The sequence below is a fragment of the Hippoglossus stenolepis genome, chromosome 1 (genome assembly GCF_022539355.2).
Source record: "Hippoglossus stenolepis isolate QCI-W04-F060 chromosome 1, HSTE1.2, whole genome shotgun sequence".
In the NCBI taxonomy this organism is placed as follows: Eukaryota; Metazoa; Chordata; class Actinopteri; order Pleuronectiformes; family Pleuronectidae; genus Hippoglossus; species Hippoglossus stenolepis.
The window spans coordinates 11955099-11978985 of record NC_061483.1 but is presented as its reverse complement, the minus strand read 5'-3'; the positions used below and the strand labels follow the sequence as shown (position 1 = coordinate 11978985).

The 23887-nt window shown below is 41.5% G+C and overlaps 2 protein-coding genes across 8 annotated transcripts in view; one reads left to right on the top strand and one right to left on the bottom strand.

Annotated features, from left to right (window-relative positions):
• The window catches only part of mybpc3 (myosin binding protein C3), a 28632-nt gene extending 24438 nt beyond the window's left edge, over positions 1 to 4194 (top strand). For all 6 annotated transcript variants that reach the window (XM_035155739.2, XM_035155738.2, XM_035155737.2 and 3 more), the window contains 6 exons: positions 289 to 484; positions 623 to 762; positions 2273 to 2432; positions 2554 to 2690; positions 2853 to 3039; positions 3756 to 4194. In XM_035155739.2, coding sequence (XP_035011630.1) covers positions 289 to 484; positions 623 to 762; positions 2273 to 2432; positions 2554 to 2690; positions 2853 to 3039; positions 3756 to 3793 — 858 coding nt within the window. In that variant the 3' untranslated portion in view covers positions 3794 to 4194. The remainder of the gene's footprint in view (positions 1 to 288; positions 485 to 622; positions 763 to 2272; positions 2433 to 2553; positions 2691 to 2852; positions 3040 to 3755) is intronic.
• Positions 4195 to 6062: 1868 nt separating this feature from the next.
• The window catches only part of lgr4 (leucine-rich repeat containing G protein-coupled receptor 4), a 29017-nt gene continuing 11192 nt past the window's right edge, over positions 6063 to 23887 (bottom strand). The window contains exons 3-18 of one of the 2 annotated variants that reach the window (XM_035155741.2): positions 21960 to 22031; positions 21162 to 21233; positions 17108 to 17323; positions 15759 to 15830; positions 14341 to 14409; positions 13759 to 13830; positions 13478 to 13549; positions 13289 to 13357; positions 13135 to 13206; positions 12802 to 12867; positions 12596 to 12667; positions 12399 to 12470; positions 12142 to 12267; positions 11047 to 11144; positions 10483 to 10536; positions 6063 to 10369 (exon numbers count right to left, since the gene is read on the bottom strand). In XM_035155741.2, coding sequence (XP_035011632.1) covers positions 8967 to 10369; positions 10483 to 10536; positions 11047 to 11144; positions 12142 to 12267; positions 12399 to 12470; positions 12596 to 12667; positions 12802 to 12867; positions 13135 to 13206; positions 13289 to 13357; positions 13478 to 13549; positions 13759 to 13830; positions 14341 to 14409; positions 15759 to 15830; positions 17108 to 17323; positions 21162 to 21233; positions 21960 to 22031 — 2677 coding nt within the window. In that variant the 3' untranslated portion in view covers positions 6063 to 8966. The remainder of the gene's footprint in view (positions 10370 to 10482; positions 10537 to 11046; positions 11145 to 12141; positions 12268 to 12398; positions 12471 to 12595; positions 12668 to 12801; positions 12868 to 13134; positions 13207 to 13288; positions 13358 to 13477; positions 13550 to 13758; positions 13831 to 14340; positions 14410 to 15758; positions 15831 to 17107; positions 17324 to 21161; positions 21234 to 21959; positions 22032 to 23887) is intronic. The other variant, XM_035155742.2, reaches the window with a different exon arrangement.

The following is a 23887-nucleotide window of genomic DNA, read 5'->3' as shown; positions in this document are numbered from 1 at the left end:
TTACATCTACAAACAGGTAAATAATACAAGGGGTATGGGGCCTTTTAACTGTTAGTGATCACCGTCCAAGTGTGTCTTATATTCCTTCAATGCACCCAGCCCAAGTTGGAACTATGAAAAGTATATAGACACCTTAAGTTTGTAATAGATCATTATTGACAACAGTAGTAACAACATACAGTCACGTGTATTTTGTTTAAAGATTGACTTTCTCCATCTGTCATTTGTAAAGTTGACACATGCATTTTGAAGGCAAACTGTTGTTTTGTGATTTGTGTGGTCGTGCAGGGGAAGCCCAGGCCTAAGGTGACATGGAGCAAAGACGGGGAGCCTCTAGACGCCACATTCGCTAGTGTGAGGAACAGCGACCTAGACACGATCCTCTTCATCCGCAAGACGGAGAGAAAACACTCGGGGAAGTATGAGCTCCACGTGCAGATTGAAAACGTGGAAGACACAGCAAGTATCAATCTGCAGATTGTCGGTAAGCAGGAGTGAACGTGTGGAGAGCTGACTGTGGGTGTTAACAGGAGTAAATACAGCCCCTGTGGTAACTGTAGCAGCACTTGTGACCTGCTCACGTACGGTGGAGCAGAATTCATTCAGCCTCTCTCCTCTGCAGATCTGCCCGGGCCTCCTGAGGCTCTGAAGATCATGGATATCTGGGGCTTCAATGTGGCTCTCGAGTGGAAACCGCCAAAAGACGACGGTAACTGTGAAATCATTGGCTACCATGTTCAGAAAGCTGAGAAGAAAACCATGGTGAGGCTCGACAACACTCACATCTGTTTTTATTTCACCATACTCTCCATGTTCCGTGTCCTCTGATCTACTCATCTCAGTCATACATGCCTACGGTTCCATTTATACTAAAATGGGGGGCCGTGTTCTTCTGGCATTTAACGCATGCGTACCTGATCCCACTTTCGATTTCATTCTAGTCAGTGGATATATTGTGCCAGTTGACATTCAGCTGGGTCTGCACGTGGACGTCAAATAGGGGTCCGGGCCTACCCTGGCTGACATGGGTGAAAACAACATTTACGTTACGAGGGCCATAGCAGACAGATGTGAAAACTATGAATTCACCTACACTGATCTCAAGTCAAGTCTGGGTTACAGACTTGACTTGAGATGTCTCCTCAGAGGAAGGCAGTGGCCACCATGTTGTTATAGCTCCTTCAGTTTTACTTCTGACAGACACCAACTGAGCGAACCTGTTCTGTTAACACACGAGTGAAGGTGAACATGTGGGAGGATGAATGCTGCATAGACACCGAGGGATATTTTAGCCTCTCTTGTGGCTCATCCACTGTAATCAGCCATTGCTGAGCACACAGTCTCCTTTGTGGAGCAGGAGTGATACTTTATGGGCTTGTTGGCAAGAGCTCCAGCTGTCACCAACCTCTACCGCGAGCTGCCAGGAACAACGGCGAGCAGGAATGTCCTAATCTTATCCTCGCAGCCTTGACCCGGTCTGGATCGTCTGTGCAGTGACGCAGGGACCATTGTTCTCCCGCCCGGCTCGGCGCACGGTTCATGTTTCACTGTACTCATTATTAGATCAAATTAATTTCATCTGCATCTCTTTATAGCGACCCTGGGGATGTTGATCATCATGTTACCAATAACAACGTGCACCGTGTACCTGTTTCAGAGATTAAAGTGCTGAGGGCACATGTACTTTAAAGCCACCAATATCCTGTTTCATTGTTTCATCCTAAATTAATAAATAAGTAAAAAGTCCTGTAGTTCCAGGTAGATTATTAAGCTATTTGTAAATTAAATCAACAGGTGATTAGTGTAGGGTGCAGTTAATATAATTCATTCAATTTAGATTGTGTCATTTCATTTGGGTATAAATTGTTGTATGAGTTGATTTAACACGTGCAAACAAAGGAAATCTAATAGAATTAACCATCATATTATTACAGTCATTATATCCATCCATTAGCTACATACCACTTATATATATTCGGGGGAGCTGGAGCCAATCCCAGCTGACATTGGGCGAGGGGTGGGGTACATCCTGGACAGACTGCGTTACAGGGCCGAAAAACAGACAAACAACTACTCACGCTTACTTTTACATCTATGTGCAATTAACCAATAGCTGCATGTGTTTGAACTGTGGGAGGAAGCGGGAAATCGTGGGGAAAGTGCTGACGGTGTGAAAAGGACCTGATGTAAATGTAAAGCAGATCCTGTGCAACATAAAACAAATACAGTATATAAACTGAATCAGATCATTTTTTTCCTTATTCCTATGAAGGAGTGGTTTACGGTCTACGATCAGTACCGGCGAACCAACTGCATCGCGTCTGACCTCATCATGGGGAATGAGTACGTCTTCCGCGTCTCTGCCATCAACCTGGTGGGCCTCAGCCCCGAGGCCTGCAACACCAAAGACAGCGCTTACATCCAGAAAACAGGTGGGATCTGACTGCACGCATAATAATATATTAGCAGTTCTCATTTTACGTCATGCAGAATTAGTCTTTATATTCTATGTGAAATTGGAGTGGTCGTCATAAATGCTCTCTGCCTCCTCAGGTATCGAGTACAAGCCGCCCAGCTACAAGGACCCCGACTTCACAGAGGCTCCCAAGTTCACGCATCCTTTAGTGAACCGTTCTGTCATTTCGGGATACAACGCGACGCTCAGCTGCTCAGTCAGAGGCATACCAAAGGTCAGGGGTCATTACAACTGACATCTCTACACACACACGTCTTTTAGATCAGTGACATAGTATCTAGATCAATTTAGAGATTAGGGTTGTCACTAATGAACCTCTGATAAATAATCTGTGGCGTGGCATCATCTGTTATATTTTCTTTATCTACCTTATTAGCCCAAAGTGACCTGGTACAAAAACAAGATGGACATCACAAATGAAGCCAAGTACCGAATGCTCAGTAAGCAAGGCATCCTGACACTGGAGATACGTAAGCCCTGTACCTTCGACGGGGGGGTGTATACGTGCAAAGCAGTGAACGACAGCGGCGAGGACACAGTGGAGTGTAAACTGGAGGTTCGCCGTAAGTATCAGTCTGAGTGTAACATTGGTCCTTTTTTTTGTGACCCACTTAGACCCCGCAGCCTTTCTCTCGTCTTCATCCGTTAAAAATAATAAAACGTCAAAGCTTTGGTGTAAATGTAAGAATATTAAGTAAAACTAACATTTAATAAAGTCATACTATTACAAGAATTAGTCATAATTTTCGGCTATGTGTTATTTTAGAGGGGGAATATCAGAGGGAAATTCTGTTGCCTGTGTTAAATTGAGGAATGTGGAGCATCTTAGTTACACTTTAGCATAACTATAAAAGAAAGAAATACTTCATCTTTTGGCTCATCAGCAGCACACAAAGGCATCATATTTTCACAAGTATCAGGAAAAGATGGATGACTCTAAGGCTATTGTTGGTTTTGTACAAACTCAAGAAATAATGAGATTGGTTCAGGATTTTGGATCCAGAAGTGGAACTCCGAGCGCTTGTTCTCCTTACTGCTATTCCTGTAAAGATCAATGTGTGTTTCTAATTTTCGGAGAAATAGGAGCCACGCATCTGTCTGACAAAACCACATCAACTCAAAACTGATGATATAGTACATTGATGATGAGTTCACACCTTGTTTCCACTGCTTCCGTGAACAAAACAAATCTAAATAGTTTATGGGTTAAAAAGAACATTACAGTTTAACTTTGAGCAATTCATTCATCACTGCCTCCGTATATGTTCCTGCCTTGCAGCTCAAATTGCTAGAGAAGAAAAGAAAGCTGAACAGTAAAGAGGCCCCAGCTGCCGACTGAGGAGAAGGTCGATCTGTTTCCAGCGAGCTGACTCCTGAACGTCGTCTGTTTTGTGTCATGAGAAACTTTTCACCTGCATCTTCATCCGTTTGTGTTTGCACCACATCCCCAATCTCCAACCAGCCTTCATCAAGTCATCCTCACTGTTATGTTCACATCATATGAACCACTGACTGGGCTCATGGTGAAAGTACTTATGTATTATTTAAAAAAATAATTAATGGTTTGTCACTATTTCTCTGTTATTTCAAAAACTAGATTGAATAAATACTGTGTAGAAATATGGATAATAGACAACGGCAATGTTAATGATTTGTCAACCCTTGGATAATGTGTGTGTGATTGATTGGTGTGCATATAAAAAGTTTCAAAAACAAAATACAGAGATTTCATTCAGTCACGTGTACAGTAGTGGTGTTATGTCCCAGTGTTTCAGTACTTGTGCACGCTGCAGCTCCTGAAACTGCCGTCACAATCACAGCAGCAGCAAACGGTCAAAAGGAAGATTTAGAGAGCATGCCGCCAATAGTCAGAGGTCCAGTGGTGTGGACGAGAGTTGTAGAGGGCTTAGTTTTATTGTAACAAAGCCTCAGTAAAGTTAGCGGTGCGAGGCATGCGACTAATGTGCACGCCGCGCAGGGATGTGGGTGAATGGTTGGAATAGGTGGGATGTCTTAGTGAAGTAGAACACATGGCGGCGCTTGTCGAGCGGGGGCTGCAGGAACATCACTCAACACTTTCTCCTTTGATGCCTTGGATGTAAATATTTCCTGTGCCCTCCCCCTCGGCGTACAGCTGCAACACATCCAGCGAGCCTTGTACCCGTCACTGCGTCTCTGTTAACACACATGACCCACGTCTCGCAGCGCCGCCCGCCCGTGCCAGATGTTTTGACATGAGACGTCACCGGAATCCACAAATTAAAAATGAAACGTCTACATGGTTCAAAGCTAAACAGGACTCATCGAATTTCATGTCCGATTCCTTCTATAATCCCAGAGGTTGGTTCTCTCACTCATCACCGAGTCACAGCTCATGTACGTGAGTGAAGGCAGCAGCAGGGGAAGCAACTCCACTGAGTGACGCTGAATGGTCTCACATATGTCAACAGGCTCTGAATTTCATGGCCTAAAATAATGTTGCAAGGCCACGTTCAGTTGAGAACAGTTCAACAAGCGTAAGAGCAGCGACGCTAGCAGCATTGTGAGTCTAAAAACAGAGCTGCTTCAGGCTAAATGCTAACATTAGCATTGGCGGAGGAAGAAGTCAAATCTTTTACTTAAGTAAACGTAACAACAGCACAGTGGACAAATCAGACTGAAGATGGATGACACGACAGCTCCCCAAAAGTGAAGCCAAAGCCGACACACCCAGTTTGCCTCCATGTTAATGTATGTGATGTGGCCTAAAACAAAAAGGTTAAAGTACAATAACATTTTCCTCAAAGACTAGTTTCTGTAATTTTAGGTGGTTCTTATCACACTGATCTTTGTTCATCTTTATCCCTGTGTTCATTTCTGTAAAACGTCTTGTTTTATTTAGTTGATTATTGCTATAATAACGGGGTGAAACCTAATTGACAGCTGAGACTGGCTCTAGTCGGTCAGGCGCGTGTATCAGTGGGACCTCGATGCTGTGGCTTCATGTCCTGGTCACTACGTGGCAGCAGTACTGGCTCCAAATGCACAAGATGGCAGTGTTTGTATCCCAGATATATTGGCTTCATTTTTTTCAAGTGGGAGGAGGTGGAGATGTGTTGACGATGTTTATACACAGTCTATGGTACAATATACTTAGACTAATACTTCAAGCCATGCCGCCAAATGTTATTTAAAGTACTCCCTCTGCAGAATGACCCGTTTCAGAATAATATTCATTAGAATTAGTCACATAATTCACATAATTAATAAATGCAAATGTTAAAATTGCTTCAAATAAGCACGATTTAGTTGTTGGTCACAATTTCCACGAATATTCCGGATAACTAAGTAAATTGGTTATTTGATGGTATAAAAACGTGGTGAAATCATAACTGACAGCTGGGACTGACTTGTAATTGGTCGAGTTCGTATATCAGCAGGACATCGATACTGTGGCTCCACTTCACCATCGCTAGACTCCAAATGACATCAAAACCAAAAGAAATATATTTTAGCTTTATTTTTAATAATAATTTTAATTTTACAATGTATCTGATGAAGACGAAGGTCAGGTCTTTGTTGCAATCTGAACAAAAAGGAGAAAAAATATGATTGTATTTGTCCAATTTTATTCATACACATTGTAGAATTATTTGGCTACTTGAACAGAAAATAACAACTTGGGGAGACAAATAAAATAAAATTTAATTTGAATTGAAATTAAGAGATTTTTTTTCATAAGCTGTATTACTCTGCAGGTTTGTGTCTATAAAAGATAAAAACAGAAAAACAATTCATAGTCTATATTTTGATTTAAAAAATAAAATCACAGCTTATAGTACATAGATTCCTCCCACAATTTGCTCTTAAACTAAAATGATGATGTACAACCACGTGTCAACATAAAACTGAGAATGCAAACAAAGAGCAACAACAAATGAAAATAGACTATTCTCTTACAAAGCACTGCTGGTAGCCACTACAGTCGAGGAGGTAGCTTCCTTAGTTAGCATCCCATTCTTGATTACTAGTTATCTTTTCAAATAATTTACATACAAATACAAAAAAAACAAAAAAGAGAAACCAATAACCAAACTAATAAAATATTTGACATGTCTGATGTCCCATCTGCTGAAAATGTACAAACAATCAACGGACATTTTGGTTGGTGCAAGAATTTACACCCAGTCGAGACCACGTGAAAACAGAAAATAAAAACCAGAGAGATGACGATCAACCGGTGCATCATCAGGGCTTGAATGACATGTCAGTGGAGGATAACGTTTCCCTACATTGCCCAAATTCCTGAGCGCTCACATGACGTGCGCTTGTGGATACACGCTCCGAGGGCGTATCCACCTTAATGTGAACAGTCACGCTCCGGCACACCACACATCAGTCGATCCCTCGTCACTCACAGTATCGCCCAGGGCGAAAGGGATCTAGGTTTCTATGCTTTACAGCTTCTGATGACCTGTTCGATCAAACTGGACGATAAAGAATTAAATAGTGATGCAGCAAGTTTCAGAGTCATTCACCGGTAATGTAGCTGGATTTCAAACAAAATGGAGACAGTTTTCTATAAAGGCCTTGTTTTCCTAACTTTTTCCATCATGCCCATTTGTTCTGGTCAAAATGTAGCTATATACAAACACAGAGAAATTATCAATCGGCAAAATCACTGTAGATACTTGTCTTTAAAAAGGTCTGTGGTTGAATAAGCATTTTGATAACAGCCCATTTCTAACTTTTGAGCACTGTTTCTACACTTGTTGACTCAGCTGGCTGGCAGGCTCGCATGTTGCTCTAGGCTGAGGAGTGGGAATACATTCGGATCACACTGTTTGTTGGTTTGTAAGCAGGATGACACAAAAGAATGGATTTCTAGGAAACTCGGTGGAGGGATGCGATTTAGAAGAATCTGTTTAATCCTTTTGTGGATCCAGGAATTCTTTTGTCAATTTCTTTTACATTGCGAAATCTGAAGTTTTTTGACATTTTTCCCAGGGACTAATTCGTAGATCGTGATGGGGAATGTTCAGCGAATTGGGTGAAATTTGGTGCAGTTTGATTGAATTTAAAAAAGGGACTGTTGGGCTTTGGTGGAGGTTTTACCATTATGGTACTTTAAATGGGTTTTAAATCAACCAATCACTCATCTCATGAGAATGTTTTTGAATTTCATGCTTGTTTGCCAAGAAGATTTTTCAATTTATGGGGTAAAAGTAAACTACGGTTAATGTCTTTTGGGATATTTGGCAAATATTCTCTTTTCATTGACAGAGTTAGACATGAAAAGCAATACTTGGACACTTAGCTTAGCATAGAGCTTGGAAGCAGCTAGCATTTGTCCCTCTGAAGGAAACGTCATCCACTTACCACCATATCTACAGCTCATTATTTATCATGCTATATCTTGTTTGTTTAATCCTTTGTTTTTTTTAAGCTATTCAGCGCAGCATCAAGCCAACAATTATTGTGTCAGCCAATATGAATCTGAACATTAGATAACAGCAGAACGCACTTAAGTGCTACTATACTTAGAATTATTTATGGGCTTTTGTGCAGTTTAAGATAAAAAGAAAAGTTTTGATCCAATTCAAAGAGGTTGATAGAAAACACTCAGGAATTAGGCTGAGATTTAAAATATCAGGAATAATCTTTGAGACAAAAAAAAATAATTAATGACCTAACCCTGTTTGCATATTTTTTCATTTTGTGAACAATTTAAAAAAAGAGGTGCTTCTCTTTTGGCAAATGCTATGTTTCTATTGTATATTCATCATTCAAAGGCAGCCTTTTAAACACCTGAAATCGTCTCCACCCAGAAGCCCCTGCTGCTCACACAATAAATAACATCTTTCAAAACCACCGAGCATGGTTGTTGCTTAAACAGTGATATCTGCTACTTTCATCACATTCTTAGTCTTAGTAACTTAAAGCAAAGAAGTTGTTTTTAATAATAGACTGACGTTTACCATCCTCACTGATCGCAGGCAGTAAGGCCAGAAGTTATTACTGACGTTACATTATTCTGGTGGGTGAAAACCGCCTGGAAGTTACATTCAAACGGAAAAGTCTAGGATAATTACTACATTCTGCTACATTTATATTTTTAAAAAATCAAAGTATAAAATTAAAAAATTAAATTTTAAAAGCTTAGAATTACAGGGAAAAGATAAATCACAAAATCTTTGACACGTAAAATCGCAACATCATGATATCCACTCGAAAGCAAGAGGAAGGCACTGGTGGCAACAGTTTCCTTTGCAAGGTCCTTTGTTGACCAGTTTGTGACACGATGTGCTCATTTCAGTTCACTCAGACAAGTTCCAAGTTCCCTTTAAACGACTGGTTGCAACTGTGTTTACATAAGTGCTTGCTGAATAGTCTTTCAACAGGGTAGTTGGCACATTTTGTTGTCCGGTAAAACAAATGCTTATATATTCTTGTCGGACCTAAATTCACATGACAGAGAGATCTGTGCACACAGTGGAGTTCGGAAGTCTCCTTAGTCCTTGACTCGAGGTATGTTGTATGAGTAGTGAACGAGCGGAAGGCCTCTGGACTGACAGAAGCACGCTCTGCCACAGGCCTGAACCTGGTCCGAGCTGTCCGACACAAACGAGTCCCCCTCATCTGCATACTCAGACTGAGCGGAGGGCGTGCCGCTGTCGGCCCAGAACCCCTCGGCACGCTGGCACACGGCTGCTCCCGCCATGAGGGTGGGACAACTGTGAGACTTCACCAAGTGTCTACAGACTGTGGAGGACGAGGGGGAAGAGCAGGTCCTGGCATGCAGCGCTGCCTCGCACTGCTCGCACACAACTGTCTCTCCACAGAGCTGTGAGTACACCCCACAGTCAAAGCCCAGGTGGGTGGAGGAGCCTCCGTCCGTGAGCTCCGACCCTCCTCCACCATCATCTCCATGATTCTCAGCACCAGCCTTCACCTCCCTGGTCAAACCTCTGCGTCCACGTAGTCTCAGCCAGTCCTCCCTGAAGGCCGGGCTGAAGAACACGTACAGCACTGGGTTCAGGCACGCGGGCAGCGGGAAGAAAATGAGGGTGACAGACTTGGCGATCTCTGGGCCGCCAGCTGTAGAGCCAGTCAAGAGGGGGGCGAAGGAGAAAGCTGCCACAGGGCAGAAGAAGATGCAATTGGTGAAAATGAGCCAGGCAACATGTCGCAGGGCACCCGTCTGCTCTGGATCAGCCAGCTCCACCCTGCCCAGGTGGCAGTACATCTGTGTGTACACGGCTGCAGTGAACAGGTAGGCCAGCGCGTTGAGCAGCACCAGAATCACTGTGACACTCAGAGCTGGACTCTCGCCACCAGCGAATGGCAGGCAGAGGGGAGACGCCGTCTGGTCGCTGGTGGTCAGGAGAGACAGGCCGGCCGCAGCAGCAGCCAGCAGCCCCAGTAGTCCTGCAGCCAGGCTGAAGCGTCGACCTCCTCTCCAACATCCTTGAGGGCTGCCACCATTCCTCCTGGGTGACATCATTACTTTCCCGAGAATAGTCCGCACAGCCACGCTGCGCTCCACGGCTGCGAGGGACAGTAACAAGACCGCCCACTCTGACGAGAAGACGGCCAGAGCTCCTGAGATCTGACAGCCAGGCCCCATCTCCCACCACACTCCGAACTCTGCGAAGGAGCCCCAGGTAGCGACGTCGAGCACAGTCAGCACGCCGACATACACACCTGTGAGCAGATTGGCTAACGCCAACAGCCCCATGAGCAGCCTGGCTGGAGAGAGAGACAGGGAGTGGGAATGGCCTGGAGCTCGGTGTGCGGAGGAGAAGGTGACCACCAGCACCAGCCCGTTAAAGACCAGCGACACCAGGCAGATGAACCAGACCGTCAGACGAATCATCCAGTTACCAAGGAGGTGCTCACACGGCTTAAAAGCTCCTGAAACAATGTGGAGATGAAAAAATACAATTATTTTAAAATTATTTCAAAGTTCTGAAAATGTGATTCGTAAAATACACTGAAAGATGTAAAAAAAACTGTTCAATGCTTACCTGGTGAAGGAGAGCAGTGCATAATCATCGAGATTCTTTCCACATCCTCCCCCGCTGAAACCATAGAAAATAGAGATATATGAGGACTGCAAAGGTTAAAAAGACAAACCTAATCCTAAAGAGTAGTCTTGTCAAAAAGTTTCATCTGAAGATTAACATCTGTACCAGAGATAAAGTCAAGTTGAATGATCTTGAACTTTAACAGACCAGAGATCACATAAATCAAGTCATGTGCACAGAAAATCAAGGTACACACTTTCTCCTTAAGTTTCCTTAAACTGTGCATTTTCCAAGACAAGTAAGAAATATAGGTGAGTATTTAAAATGTTAAGGTGTACAATGAAAAAAACAACAACTGATGCACAAAAAAAAGTTTACAGGTTAAATTAAAAAAAGGAAATCTACTGTAAGCCCAACATCTAAATCTGATATTTGCTCATCTTATAAGGAATATTCTAAAAGGATTCTGTAAAAAAAAAATGGACTATTGATATTTTAGTTGCTTTTAAACATGTTAGAAATGTTAAGCCAACACATCTTAAGCTCTGACTGCAGCGTTCCCACCTGTCGATTTCTTTATGTCATTTTCCTCAGAGGAGCTCGTCACTGAGTCACATCCGACAAATGCACAGCACTGGTAGGCGTACGGGACAGAGATGGACCTGCAAACAAACGATCATCATTTATAGAGGCTGTAAAATCCTGCAGAGGTTCCAGTGTTGATAACACAGATGCTCCGGGATCTTCAAACCATACTGGAAAAAGAATAAATAATGTTTGTCTGCAAATACCTGGCCCTTCGGATTTTTTTTTCAATTGGATGTTTCCATAGTGTGTCTACAGTTGTGGAGAAAACAGACTCGGCTGGTTTTCTCATTAAAGATAAGTGATGAGGCGCAGTTTTCAGTAACAGATGTGTAATCACACAGAATAACAAGGAAAGTGATGTATTTAATTTTAATCACCAGGAAATTCCCGGTAATGTTTTCTCTCCTGTGAAAAATATAATATAAGTTACATTTATAAGACATTTAAAGCAACTTAGGGGTGAAATGATAAAGAAATACATTAAATACCAGCTTATTCATAGAATGCTAAAATGTTAGTGTGTTAAAAAAAGTAAAATAATAAAATTAACAATTATATTAAATCAAATACTATTATATTTTAGAACGTAGGACAAGATGGAGAATATCCCTTGTACACCAGAGAGGAACCAGAGAGAAACCAGAGAGGACTTTGTTCAGAGGACTGAATTCATTCAAATTATAAATTAACGATGTGACTTTTCGTTGTTTTAAACCAATTCATAAGAAATATTTGATAGTTCAAAAACAATTCCTTTGTATCAGCTGCATAATTTTAAACTTTTTCTTAAAGTACCTTTTAAATAAGTACTTTTAAAGGTATTTTGTGTCAGACAGTGACAGCAGAGAATTAATGGAGGAGACAGATTGTTTATCACCCACCAAAGGTCACTGGCTTTAGTAGAACCTGGAAAATTGCTATTACTTTAGCTGCTTTCAGAGACGCACTTAAGTCCTGATATTTCCCTGAAGTTTTCTGGAGTTAATGTCAGAGAACGGCTGTAGTCAATGCTTTAAAGCCCAAACCCACAAGATCACAAGAGACATTGAGGCCACAGAATTTCGTCCTCACCTGAGTTTGGGAAGGTTTTTTGCAGTCAGCACATTTTTCATCTGTGGGTTCCCTGAGAGTTTGAGCTGACTGAGGGAGCTGAGTCCAGTTGTTGGAATCACAGTCAGAGAGTTCATACTCAGATCGCTGCACAAAAAACACATGGACACACACACACGAGCCATTTAATGTTGTACAACGCAGACATTTAAAACTGAACAATGACATGTAACTCGAGTCCTGTTCTCATTATGATGAACAACACAGGTCGTACTCACAGGTTGGTGAGTGCATTGAGGGTGAGGAAAGCATCTGGGTGAATGACTCGGATTTCATTCCTACTCAGGTCCCTGCGTAAAATCAAAATATAATCAACTCCACAGTCCAGACATAAAACCGTTGTTTTTAAAGCATGCAGTGTGTGTCACTGAGTGTGTGAGTCCCTAAGTGTGTGTGTGTGACTGAGTGGACTTACAGTAGACGTAGAGCAGAGAGACCCTGGAAAGTGTTTCTCTCAATTTGTTGAATATGGTTGTGCTGAAAGCTTCTGTAGATTTAAACAAGAACCATAACAGGTTATAAAACAGCAGTAAACCACATTTATAAGCTTGTTTGTAATTTTAAGCCTAAAATATGAGTTTTTCTGAAATCATTTGTGAAATGAACATGTGCTACACTCACATCTCCTGCAGTCGGACGCAGCCCTGCAGCGACGGCAGCCCCTCGATCTCATTGTAGGACAAGTCTCTGATGGAGGAAAATAAAAATGATCAACTATAAGACAACTGGGACACATTCAAATGGAAGAATAAAGACGAAAGGTTGGATTTTTACTCACTTTACACTTTGTGAGATTTATTATTCTGTTGACAATTTCACTATCAGTAGATACACATTTTAGTATGATAGGGATTCTAAATTCTGTGGGCAGCAGTGTTGAAACAATTGTTTACCCAACAAGCTTTAGTTCCTAAGATCCTAGTTTCAGCTGAGGAGAAAGTTAAAGTCTCTTACAGCGTTCTGAGCAACTTGAGATCGTCACACAGATCAGCGGGGGTGGACGATATCTTGGTTCCTGACAGGGTCCTGGAAATAAAAAACCTCATGAGTCACTCCTGAGACAAGCAAAACAATTAAGAACTCCAGATGCTGCAGCTTAGTCACTTACAGACTCTCAAGGTTATTAGTCCCCGTCAGGACGGGGAAGTCCTGCATCATACTGGCCCCACGCAACATCCTGAAACACACGGTGACCAATATTAAAATAAGTCAAACAGCAAAAAATTGACCTTTTAAAACTAACATGAAAGGATATTGATTGTGATTTGTCAGGAGCTGTGCTGACAGCGGGACTTACAGCGAGTGCAGGTCGGACAGATTCTGGAAAGCCGTGGCGCCCACGAAGGACAGAGGGTTGTCATAGAGATGTCTGAGGGCATCGAGAGCAGAGGGGAAGAGTTCAAACCAAAAATCATTCACTGTGCAAGAATGGCACCATCTTCTGGACATTTAACCACTGAAGCCTGACACGTGTGTCCCATATCATCTCACCCACTGTGTGTGCGTGTGTAAACATACTGTACAACGTGCATGTCAGTGTTATTACTGAGCTGTGTGTGTGTCAGTGAGTGACCTTACATGGTTCGCAGCAGGGGGTTGCTGTGAAAGGCCCCTTCAGGTATGGAGGCAATATCGTTGCTGTGAAAACCGCTGCAGGAAGAAGGTCAGAGAGACGATGTAAAGACACTCTGCTCAAAAATGAAATCCAACATACAGGTTTAAATGTGCAGAGCAAGAAAGAGATGACTGAAGAAAAACAAAAGTAACGAAACAAAAGGTGTCAAACAACTATGAAAGTCTCCAACACAATAATGTGCTGATCGGGAAGAACAGGAAGTAATACTTGAAGCGTTTAGCCTTCAACATAAAAGCACAAATGGTGAATCATGTAGGAAAGAATTTCAACAAATATATTTCTCTGTAAAGAAAAACTCAATAATTTGTACTTTATATGTGGAATTTTGTTTTTTACTGATTCTCATTAATAATAGGTACAGCTTACAACAGTTGTTTAGTTCATAGCTACTTTGTCAGATATTTGTCTTTTTCAACCCCATGAAAACTTTTAAGATGCTGAAAAGAGTCATTCTCTGACATAAATGTCAAAACAAAAGTAGGAAACATTTCCTCCCCGCAGCAGAAACAGGACGATGCACTCACAGTTCCTTCAGTTTGGGCAGAGCCTCAATAGCTTTGGGAAAAACCATCAGGTTGTTGAAGTTCAGATCTCTGGGGTGAAACACAGAGAGACACAGGGGGAATCAGTCAGTGCAGTTTCCTTATGTCAAAACAAATCCATCCCTCTGACCCCATAAAAAGAACTGTTTATGATTTTAGTTATTTGGTTCTTTCTGTGGTCAGGTCAATATCACACACTTATTAAAAGGGACAAGGATTACAAACGTTATAATCCTTTTAACAAGATCTACTAGACTTATCTGTTCTGAATAATTAAATTCTTTAAGCAGCAATACACATTAAACTACACCACATGATCCTGAGTCCCTGCTGTTGTATTAGTATCAGACTCACACTGATAAAACACTGAATCTTATTCCTGACACATTGTGTTACAAGCCAAACCTCCAAGTTTGTGCTGTAGTTCATCTTTACTATCTTCATCGTTTAATTAATTTATTGTATTAATCAATAATTTTGTCTATAAAATGCCAAAGAAAAGAAAACCCCTCCTCACATTTCTAGATATGTAATTACAATCACAGCATCACTTTCTTTGATTCTTACCAAACCTTCCTTTCTCAGATCAATCTCCTCAAAATATTAAATATAAACAGATCACAATAGAGCTGTTTCGGTGAATGCCTGAGAGCAGCTTAAGCTCCAAAAACACATTAAAACTCTTAAAGCAGGACTGAAGAACCGCCATCTCCCAATAGCTCTACCACTTGGCTCTACCCCTTCGTTTTGCGCCTGGCTTTGCGCCTCCCTCTCTCTCTTGATTCTCCATGTGATGTAGGGGTAGTGGCCATCTAGCCCTTCAAACACCCCTTCAACCGTAGTGTATCTAGGACCCCACTAAAAACCAAGGGGTAGACGGAAATTCAACATGTTGACAGAATATCTAATCCAGTAGCAAATGAAAATGTCATTGAATCGCTGTGATAAGTGTTTCAGGAAAATGACTCAAAACAAGCCTGTAAACAGTCTGAGTGAGAGGCTGGGTTAAGAGGGGACACTCCCAGCGAGGGGCACTTTATATACAGGGAGAGGGCCAAGGGAGAGGAATTGGGACAGGGCATTCATTTCAAATGTATCACATTGGAAGTTTGGATTAAAAAAAACCATGGAGCACGTCAGGACATCTGTAAAGGTCTGTGTGTTCTAGAGTAACTCGTTGCCATTTGGTGCGGCTGTGTGGCAGGAGGAAGGGAACAGTGGGAGGGCAGATTTGATAAGCATCATGTACTTTGCTCTATTTATTCTAGAGCAATTACAGGAGGAAGTGGACACAATGATGTCTGGAGGACTGGAGCAGAGGTGGGTGGGGGGAGCCGCCAGCACACACAAGCACAAACACACTGAAACCGATGCACACTGTACGAGGAAGGTCCACTTACAGCGTCTCCAGGTTCAACAGTCCGGCAAAGCAGTTGTCTCCTATCTCGTTAATTCTGTTGTTATGGAGATGTCTGAAAAAGCAGGAGCGGTTTTACACACATCTTCAGATTTTCATGTTGTGACAGATACAAAATTATCTTTCACATTCCTTCCACATTCTTGTGATTTGTGAAATCAGGTGGATATACTGTATGTGTATATGCAGAGGAGTTTCCTGCACTAATAGATTCAAGGTCTCTTCTTCCTGTTTATCCTGACATGTTTATACTAACCCTGCAGCAATACCACTCAGTCTGTGTGTTTGTCTGTGTGCGGTTGTGTGGATGTAAAACAACATCAGATTTGTTGCTGAGACACACATACAGTATTTGTACAAGTTCCTCTCATGGAAGGTTTTAGAGTTGCCCACCAGGCATAATATAACAAGGTAATCTGGATTTTACATTAGTATAAGAGTTGGGCAACTTTTTCACCAACATTCCAAATCAAACAGCAGTACATACTTAATGCACAAATACAGTATTCACCCTGGTTCAAACATCCTGTGCCAGTGCACTTTGATAAGTGCTTATCTCTATCCATAATATTCCATTTGTAGTGAAAGGTGTAGAAAGATTCATTCAGAGCTGAAGCAGAACATAAGCAAAACTCATTCACATTAATTTGTGGTGATAAAATGATGTGGATACTGTATAGAAGAGTAAGAAGGAATTACCGCTTCTTTCATTTCTTTACATGGCTCAGAAACGAAAGCGACCTCATTGAACTGCAGAGGGTTTGCATGTGCTTGTTCTCAACTTGAGAAATATCCTAATCCACTTGACGCCCAATGTCTTTCACCTTGTCAGCTCTGCCTCAGGTCATTTTAGTAAATAGAATGTTCTCAGTCAGTGTGCCTGGTTAATTAAGGTTTTAAAAAAGGTACACGAGCAGGTTGTTCCTGCTGAGTTATGTAATGTATAGGTCTCTGAACACCTGAGTGCACGCTTCTGCTCGTCTGTCAAGGGAACGCTCTCACTTTAATGACTCTGAAAACCGTTTGAAAAGCTTCTCACTGAAAGCCTTGATTGATGAAATGTCATAATGTTTAACTGTAATTTCTGAATTAATGAATGAAGGAAACCATGAACACTAAACCTCATCTACATACATATTACATTACATATGTTGTTCTTCTGGGTGTTTTTTAAATATAGTACGGATGTAAAAAAAAATTTGTTCAAGTTGATAAATAAATAAACAATAAATAAAGTATTTTTAGGTCACCGGACGAGGTCAGTTTATACAGTTGAACTGGGTAGCTAGAAAAATTTGTTAAATAAATATCCTGTAGCTTATGAAAACTTACAGCACAACTAGACTGGTGAGGTTTGCGAAGGCGTTGTCTGGTATGTACGAGATGCGGTTGAGTGCCAACGTAAGAGCCTGAAGGTTTGCCTGGTGACCCAGAGAACTGACGGGGACCGACGTCAGGTTGTTGTCATCCAACCAGAGGTGACGCAGCTGCTGAAGGTCTTCGAAACTGTCGTCTGGAACCGTGGTAATGTGGTTCGCGTCCAGGCGACTGCAAAACACAGATTCATTTAGTTAACATAATGCTTAAATTGACAAATACATCTGATTGCTGTTATAAATGTCTTGAAAGCAGCAGAATTACTCCCAACAACTCAATCTAACTTCCCCGGATTTTGGTTCAATGCATTCTTGGAGGAGCGGTGTATTCGCGATTTAAGAATTGATAGTTTAAAGATACTATACAATATTTCTCATTAATTATCCACTGTTCTAATTTGCCCTCACCCCAGTTTCATAATGAACCAATAGATTTTTCACACTTCTCATAATGTTGTTACTGTCCACGCAGACAGTCAGACCTCATAGTTTCTGCTCCACTTGTGGCATCAATGCAGTTGTTTCTCTCACGTGAGAACTTATCTTTCAGTCTTTAGTCTGTGTGTACCTGTCACTCGGAATCTGTCAAAGTCACATATCACAAAGTTCATACAGCACTGCTACAGGACCCAATGTTCTCCCACAATCCATCAGCAAGACTTAACTAAGCTTCAATGATTCCATTTGTTTCAACCACACCCACGCCCATTTCTTTAAAACACCAGAGCAAAGGGCAGCATCTAATTCTTAGGTGTGTTCCATTAGCCCCATCATGAATACCACCAGAATGAAAGGAGACGCCCAAGTGGCATTTGCAACATCAAATCATTCATCTTGAAGCAGAGGGTCAGCAGCTCAACGTCAACATCCTCCCTGCAAACTACTCAGGACCTACGTCTTATTACTGCAGACCGAGGTTTGAGCTTCCTTCTGTAGCTACGCTGCCTGTTTGTAACCACACGGTCTTATTCATCTCTACCTCTGACAATTCAGAAAAATCTATAAGCCCTCACCAATAGAAATTCTTGATCCTTCAAATGAATTATACAAATCATAATTCTTATTCGCACTAAGAGGATGTTATGATTGAATTTATTGGGCGACCATGTGATAAATTAATCTGTCAATTTTTACCGTTCAATTAAAGAAAAAAAAGTAAAATGTCAAGTTTGATGCTGTATTTCTTGAATCTAATGTTTTAGCATTCACTATGGACTATAATGTACTAGAGAGCTCTAACCCCCGATCAGAAACCAACACCTTGGTTGTAAGAAAGGGAAAATCCTTTATTTAAAAGGGCATCACGGCTGCTCAAGTGTTCCTTCCACCATCACTGCACCGTTTTCTCCTGCTATCCTCCTTCACCGAGTGTCTCGCCCTCCCTCAAAATTCCTCAAGTGTCTGGGCTGGAAGAAAAACAGTCTTGATTGACATTTAGCTCTCTAAGGCTTTATACAAACCAAGTCCTGGCTCTGCCAAAGCGTATTACTTCAGCTACAGACCTTAAAACCCTCACAGAGAAGAGACATCTGTTAAAAAGAAAAGAAGAGAAGCACAAAAAAAAAAGAAGAGGGGAAGTAAAGGACGCGAGGAGGGATATAGAGGAGTGATAATAGCCGAGAGCTGAATTTTCAGGACGTTTCTCCAGCTGGATCCCTTCCTCCTTTAGTCCCTGTCAAACTCAAAAAGCTCAGTGGTGGAGGGAGGTGGCACAAATAAAGACATGTAAATGTTATGGTCTCAGTGCAGCTGACAGTCAGTGTGCACAGAAACACAATGAGAAGAGTGAGGGTGAGTGGAGGAGGAAATTGAGAGAGGGCTAATGTTTATGAGTCAACACGTAGAAACACATAAGCTCCTAAAAACTCAACAATGCAACATGAGGACAGAGAAGTTAGATCTGCTCAATAAGACTGACCTACATTAGCACTGGGCTGTTGCCGGGCTTAGTGAACAACAAACACTGCAGCAGGAGTAAAGTATGTGATACGAATGGAGCCGCCCCGACATGACATCAGTAATGTCCATGAGTAAATAATGACATTTGAACTGTGTAACTTGGAGGACGAATGAAGTTTTAACCCTCATCATACTGTTTTCCTACCAGTGAAATAACATTGAACAAACAGTGATGGCTGCAGCCTCATAGTAAACAAGAACATTTTAACTGTCTTAGTGAAAAACAACAATTTGTCTGAATTAGTTATGTACAGTTGAATTAATCTGATGCACAACATGCATCTGAAAATGTCACACAGTGCAGTTTGGTGTTTCCAGAGTTCACATTTATTTTAAATGTTTGGAGCAAAACCTTTCATGATTTATAAAGTTCACTGTGTTTGTCTACAGCGATGAGGAGTCTACGGCCAAGCTGGCAGCCAATAGAGGTTTCACTTAAGCACAGCAGAGCTTTGCACCATAGCATTACAATGAGCACAATAAGATTTTTCACTTCCTGATACAGATCCCAATATTTGAACTTTGCGCGTTGGCCGATTCCGAGTTCCGATCCAATACCAGTGCCATTAAAAAATAACTAGTAATATAATGTATTTTAACAGCTATATGCTACTAACCCTGTATGGAAGTGAGGATTGCTATCATTGTTGTACGACGAGACTGAAGTCTTGCATTCGGTACTTGTTGCCTTTTTACCATTAGGACTTTCTAGTGTCAAATGTTGCTTAACTACATTACCGGACATCAATTCTTTCTTCACCACTTTAAAAACAGTATTTGTCAGTGAAAGTACAGCGCAACTGTTGAAGAAGAAAGTTGCATTTTTATCCGGGTGATAATAAGAAAATTAATTAAGACAGAATTTGATCGCTACATAGATTTGCATATTTGCCGATACCCAATCTGGCCTTTCCTGAAGTATCGGGGGCATTTTTCGAAGCTGGTATCGGAATAAGAACATCTCTAATGCTAACAATGTTAGCATGCTGATCTGTACCATCATCACCATCTTAACATGTGTTATCGTGCCATTTCCTAATTAGCACTAAACACAAAGTACAGTTGAAGTACTAGACAAATGAAAGAATTGACCCGATGATGGCCCTAAACTAAAAGTCAGCAAAGGTCACTGGTTCACCCTGAGGGGGATATGAATCCGTTTATGACATTTCACTCTCAATTTCAAATGTCAGCTGCTTGATGATGGCACAACCTTCAGGGGATGTATCCTATAGGTGATAAGATGGAGGACCAACTCACCAACATTGTCATACATTGAGTCATGCCCCTGATGAGGCAAAAAGTATGAAAGCCCAATCTGAATTGGAAACATTCTTTCAGTGCATTTCATCCGTGAGTCACACTGATGAAGCAGTAGCCTCAAACTAAACTCCACTCAAAACCAACTTCTGCATAAATTTGTTTTGCAAATTTTCTGAGCAAAATGATCTTTACATGCATCAGTAGAAATGATTTGTATTGCTTTGCAGCACCACTACTGCTGTGACTATTTTCTCATCTCTGTGAGTAACTGTCTAGAATGCGGTCGTTACTTTGGCACAAACACCACGAATTTCAGTTTGGATAGTCGGCTGTGTAAATACACCGCAGAGCTGTATCTGACAGCAGCCCTGATGACTGCAGTGTAACTTTCCATCCAAGAGCTTACGTCAAAATAACTCATCAACTGCAGCTACATAAAACTTACTAACTGGGCTGGGGTGACATTATGGCTTGAAATTATCAGAGAGTGATTTCTTGCATTAAAATAAATGAATGAATGAATCACCACCAAAACCATCACCCTTCTAGTTAATTAAATGTTCCACCAACAATTCAAAAGACATGTTTCAGTCCACAGCTGAGGCTGCTGTTAGGCAATGTTTGACTGTACCACCAACCAAAGTTACATTCATCTGACAAAATTGTTATCAATGTCTCTGCTGCAATAACATTGTGTTTTTCCCTAATATGGAAAGGTCCACTTAGGATTATAAAAGACAATTCCCCATATATGCATGCGTGTGTGTGTGGGGGGGTATATGACTTACAGAGACTGGAGCGATTGAAGGTTCTTCAGGGCTGCACTGGGAACAGTCTTTAGCTGATTATTCTGGAGCATCCTGAAGGTATAATGACAAAATGGTGATTTTTAACTCAACTCACATTTTTTCTCACATCATCAATCTAAAACAGTGCGTGTGTGTGTTGTTGTTTAAATTCAACAACACAATTAATTGACACTCTCCCTATATCAGTGTTTGAAAATTAAAACAAATACACACAACTCCAAACTGTGGATGAGGTCTCTCATAAACTGTCAGCTGATGTAGAAACAACTGTGCGCCCTCTACTTATATTTGTAAAAACTGACCCACACCCAATGTGAATGGGGTTGTTTGATCTGTGTGCCATTAAAATACTTCAATTTGTTTTCATTTGTGACAAGTATAAATCACTTGATATTAGAGTATAGAAATTGCTCCCATGTGTTTGTGTTTCAGTCTGGTATCCAAGACCTCACCTGTAGCTCAACAGGACTTTAAACTTTTGGCTCAGAGCAGAATCAACAGAGTTCAGTGTCCAAGTCTATACAAGTCAACTGTGTGTGCCGCCAGATTTAACTTATGCAATTTTCTTCGAGAAATTTTTCCAGTTCTGCGTGGATGTTGTACGACTATGATTAGGGTGTCAATGACTGACAGCACCATAATGTTGCCACAAACTGCAGTATTTACTTTCTCCCCCAGTGTGTGGAAAACTTCACGCTGTCACAGCCATGAATGTGTGTGTTTGTTAGTGTACAAACACTGGTGGTGGTGGTGGAGACAGGGAGGTTGTGTGCTTACAGGACTTTGAGCTGATGCAGGCCAGACAGGGCTTCAGGGTGGATGAATGACAGGTCATTCCCCGCAAGTCGTCTGCGTGAGAGAAAAAAAGTTGAGATCATATTAAAAAGACATTTCTCATAGGCTACAGGAAACCATTTTTTTTTTCTGCAAAAAGAACATTCCGTAACAACAGAGTTTATTGTGTTTCTGAATAAGGCAATGCATAGTGTTAGGAACACATCCAGCGCCTCAGCAGATCAAGTTTCCGTTCTCAAGCTGAACATGGGGTCTGCGGTGTCGAAGACATGTGTCTGTGCCATGGCCTGTTGTCACTTCGTCTGACGCCTTCAAGAGATAAGAACTTTTTCATGGGTGTCCCCTCCTTACATCCCTCCTTGTGCCTCCCAACCATCAATGGTCAATGCTTTCTTTAAAAGAGAGTGGAAAACAATTCACAGTTCCACGCTTGGGGAAAAAAAACAACGCAGTCATCTTCCGTGCTAACTAGGCATGCTAACTAGGCATGCTAGCTATTAATGCAATGCTTAAGAGAAGTACTCAGAAAATAAAATCCAGAACCAGATAACCTGACATCAGGCTCACCAGCTGCCTCAGTCGCCTCTTTTCGCAGGAACAGGATTTGATTGGCTAGTGTCTGCACTTGAGTGTTTGTTGAAACAAGTTGATTGGCTGGTGACTCCAATGCTGCATGAAAAGTGAATCTCTGCTATGTTCTGTGTACAAAGCTCAAGCAAGGCGACGCAATGGAACCACGATGCATATCTAGAGGTTCTCTGCATGGACGCGTTCACAACAGCAACAAGTCCTCATCATTATTCAGGTGAGAGGTGGAGCAGCCGGGTGCTTCTGTTTCACCCGGTCATTGCTCAGTGACTGTATAGAGTTAATAGCGCTAGCACTCGCCTAACTAATGCCGAGTGCTGTGGATTTTAGCAGGCAGTTGCCATGATGTTTCATAGTTAAGTTTTATTCACACGACACCGACAGCAGTCTAAACAATACATAGCGTACAATATCGGCATCTCATTTACTGCACGGTACTCACCGATTATGTAATATGTAAATAATTACTGAAAATATTTGAAATTTGTTGCATTGTGAAATTGTCGTAATAAGTGTTGCGATATATTGTCATTATTATTTAATTTTTAGGTTATACGGAAAAATACAGTAGTTTTCATATATTTTACTGCCAGGCCAGCGAAAATATACAAGAGGCCAGTAAAACTCTGATCTACTGGCCAACTGGGCCAGTGGAGGAAAAATGTTATGTTCGTCAATGATTTATCATAAGACAGCTGCTTGAGCCTCTGCACAAATTACTTGAGGGGGCAGGGAACACCTCCCTTTCCTGCTTAGAACAGGAAGTGTATCGGAAACAGGGGTGTAAATAAGCATGGGACAGGCAGACTGGCACACAGAGCCCAAGTATATTATCTGGCCTGAGAGATTAGCAACAGATTTATCACTCTGCAATGTGAGTCAGGCCAGGCCGAATTCCCTGCAACAGGAGCTGCTGGGTGTGAGCCTGAGAACCGTGGCTGACTGTGTTAGACCACGTACCCCTCATGTAGACTTTTGTTTGTTTGCAATACATTTGACTGGTTCAACAAGTTTCCATCCACCAGTTTTGATACAGTTTCCACAAACCTAAATGCAAACACCAAAGGAAGAAATACTAAATAAAGGAAAATGGCTGAGGGAGAAAAGGTTTATTGTTAATAAAACCAAAGTCCAACAAAATGCAATGAATATAGACTCAGTAAATAAATCATCTTTAATTCAAGGGTGGGGAATTTCCGGTCTCCAGGCGACCAATAAGACAAATTGGTCCAGACGTCAAGATAATTCAATCAATTCCAACACAACAGCTATATAACAATTCTCATAACAGTGATTTAGCAAAAACAAGGTGAAATATACAT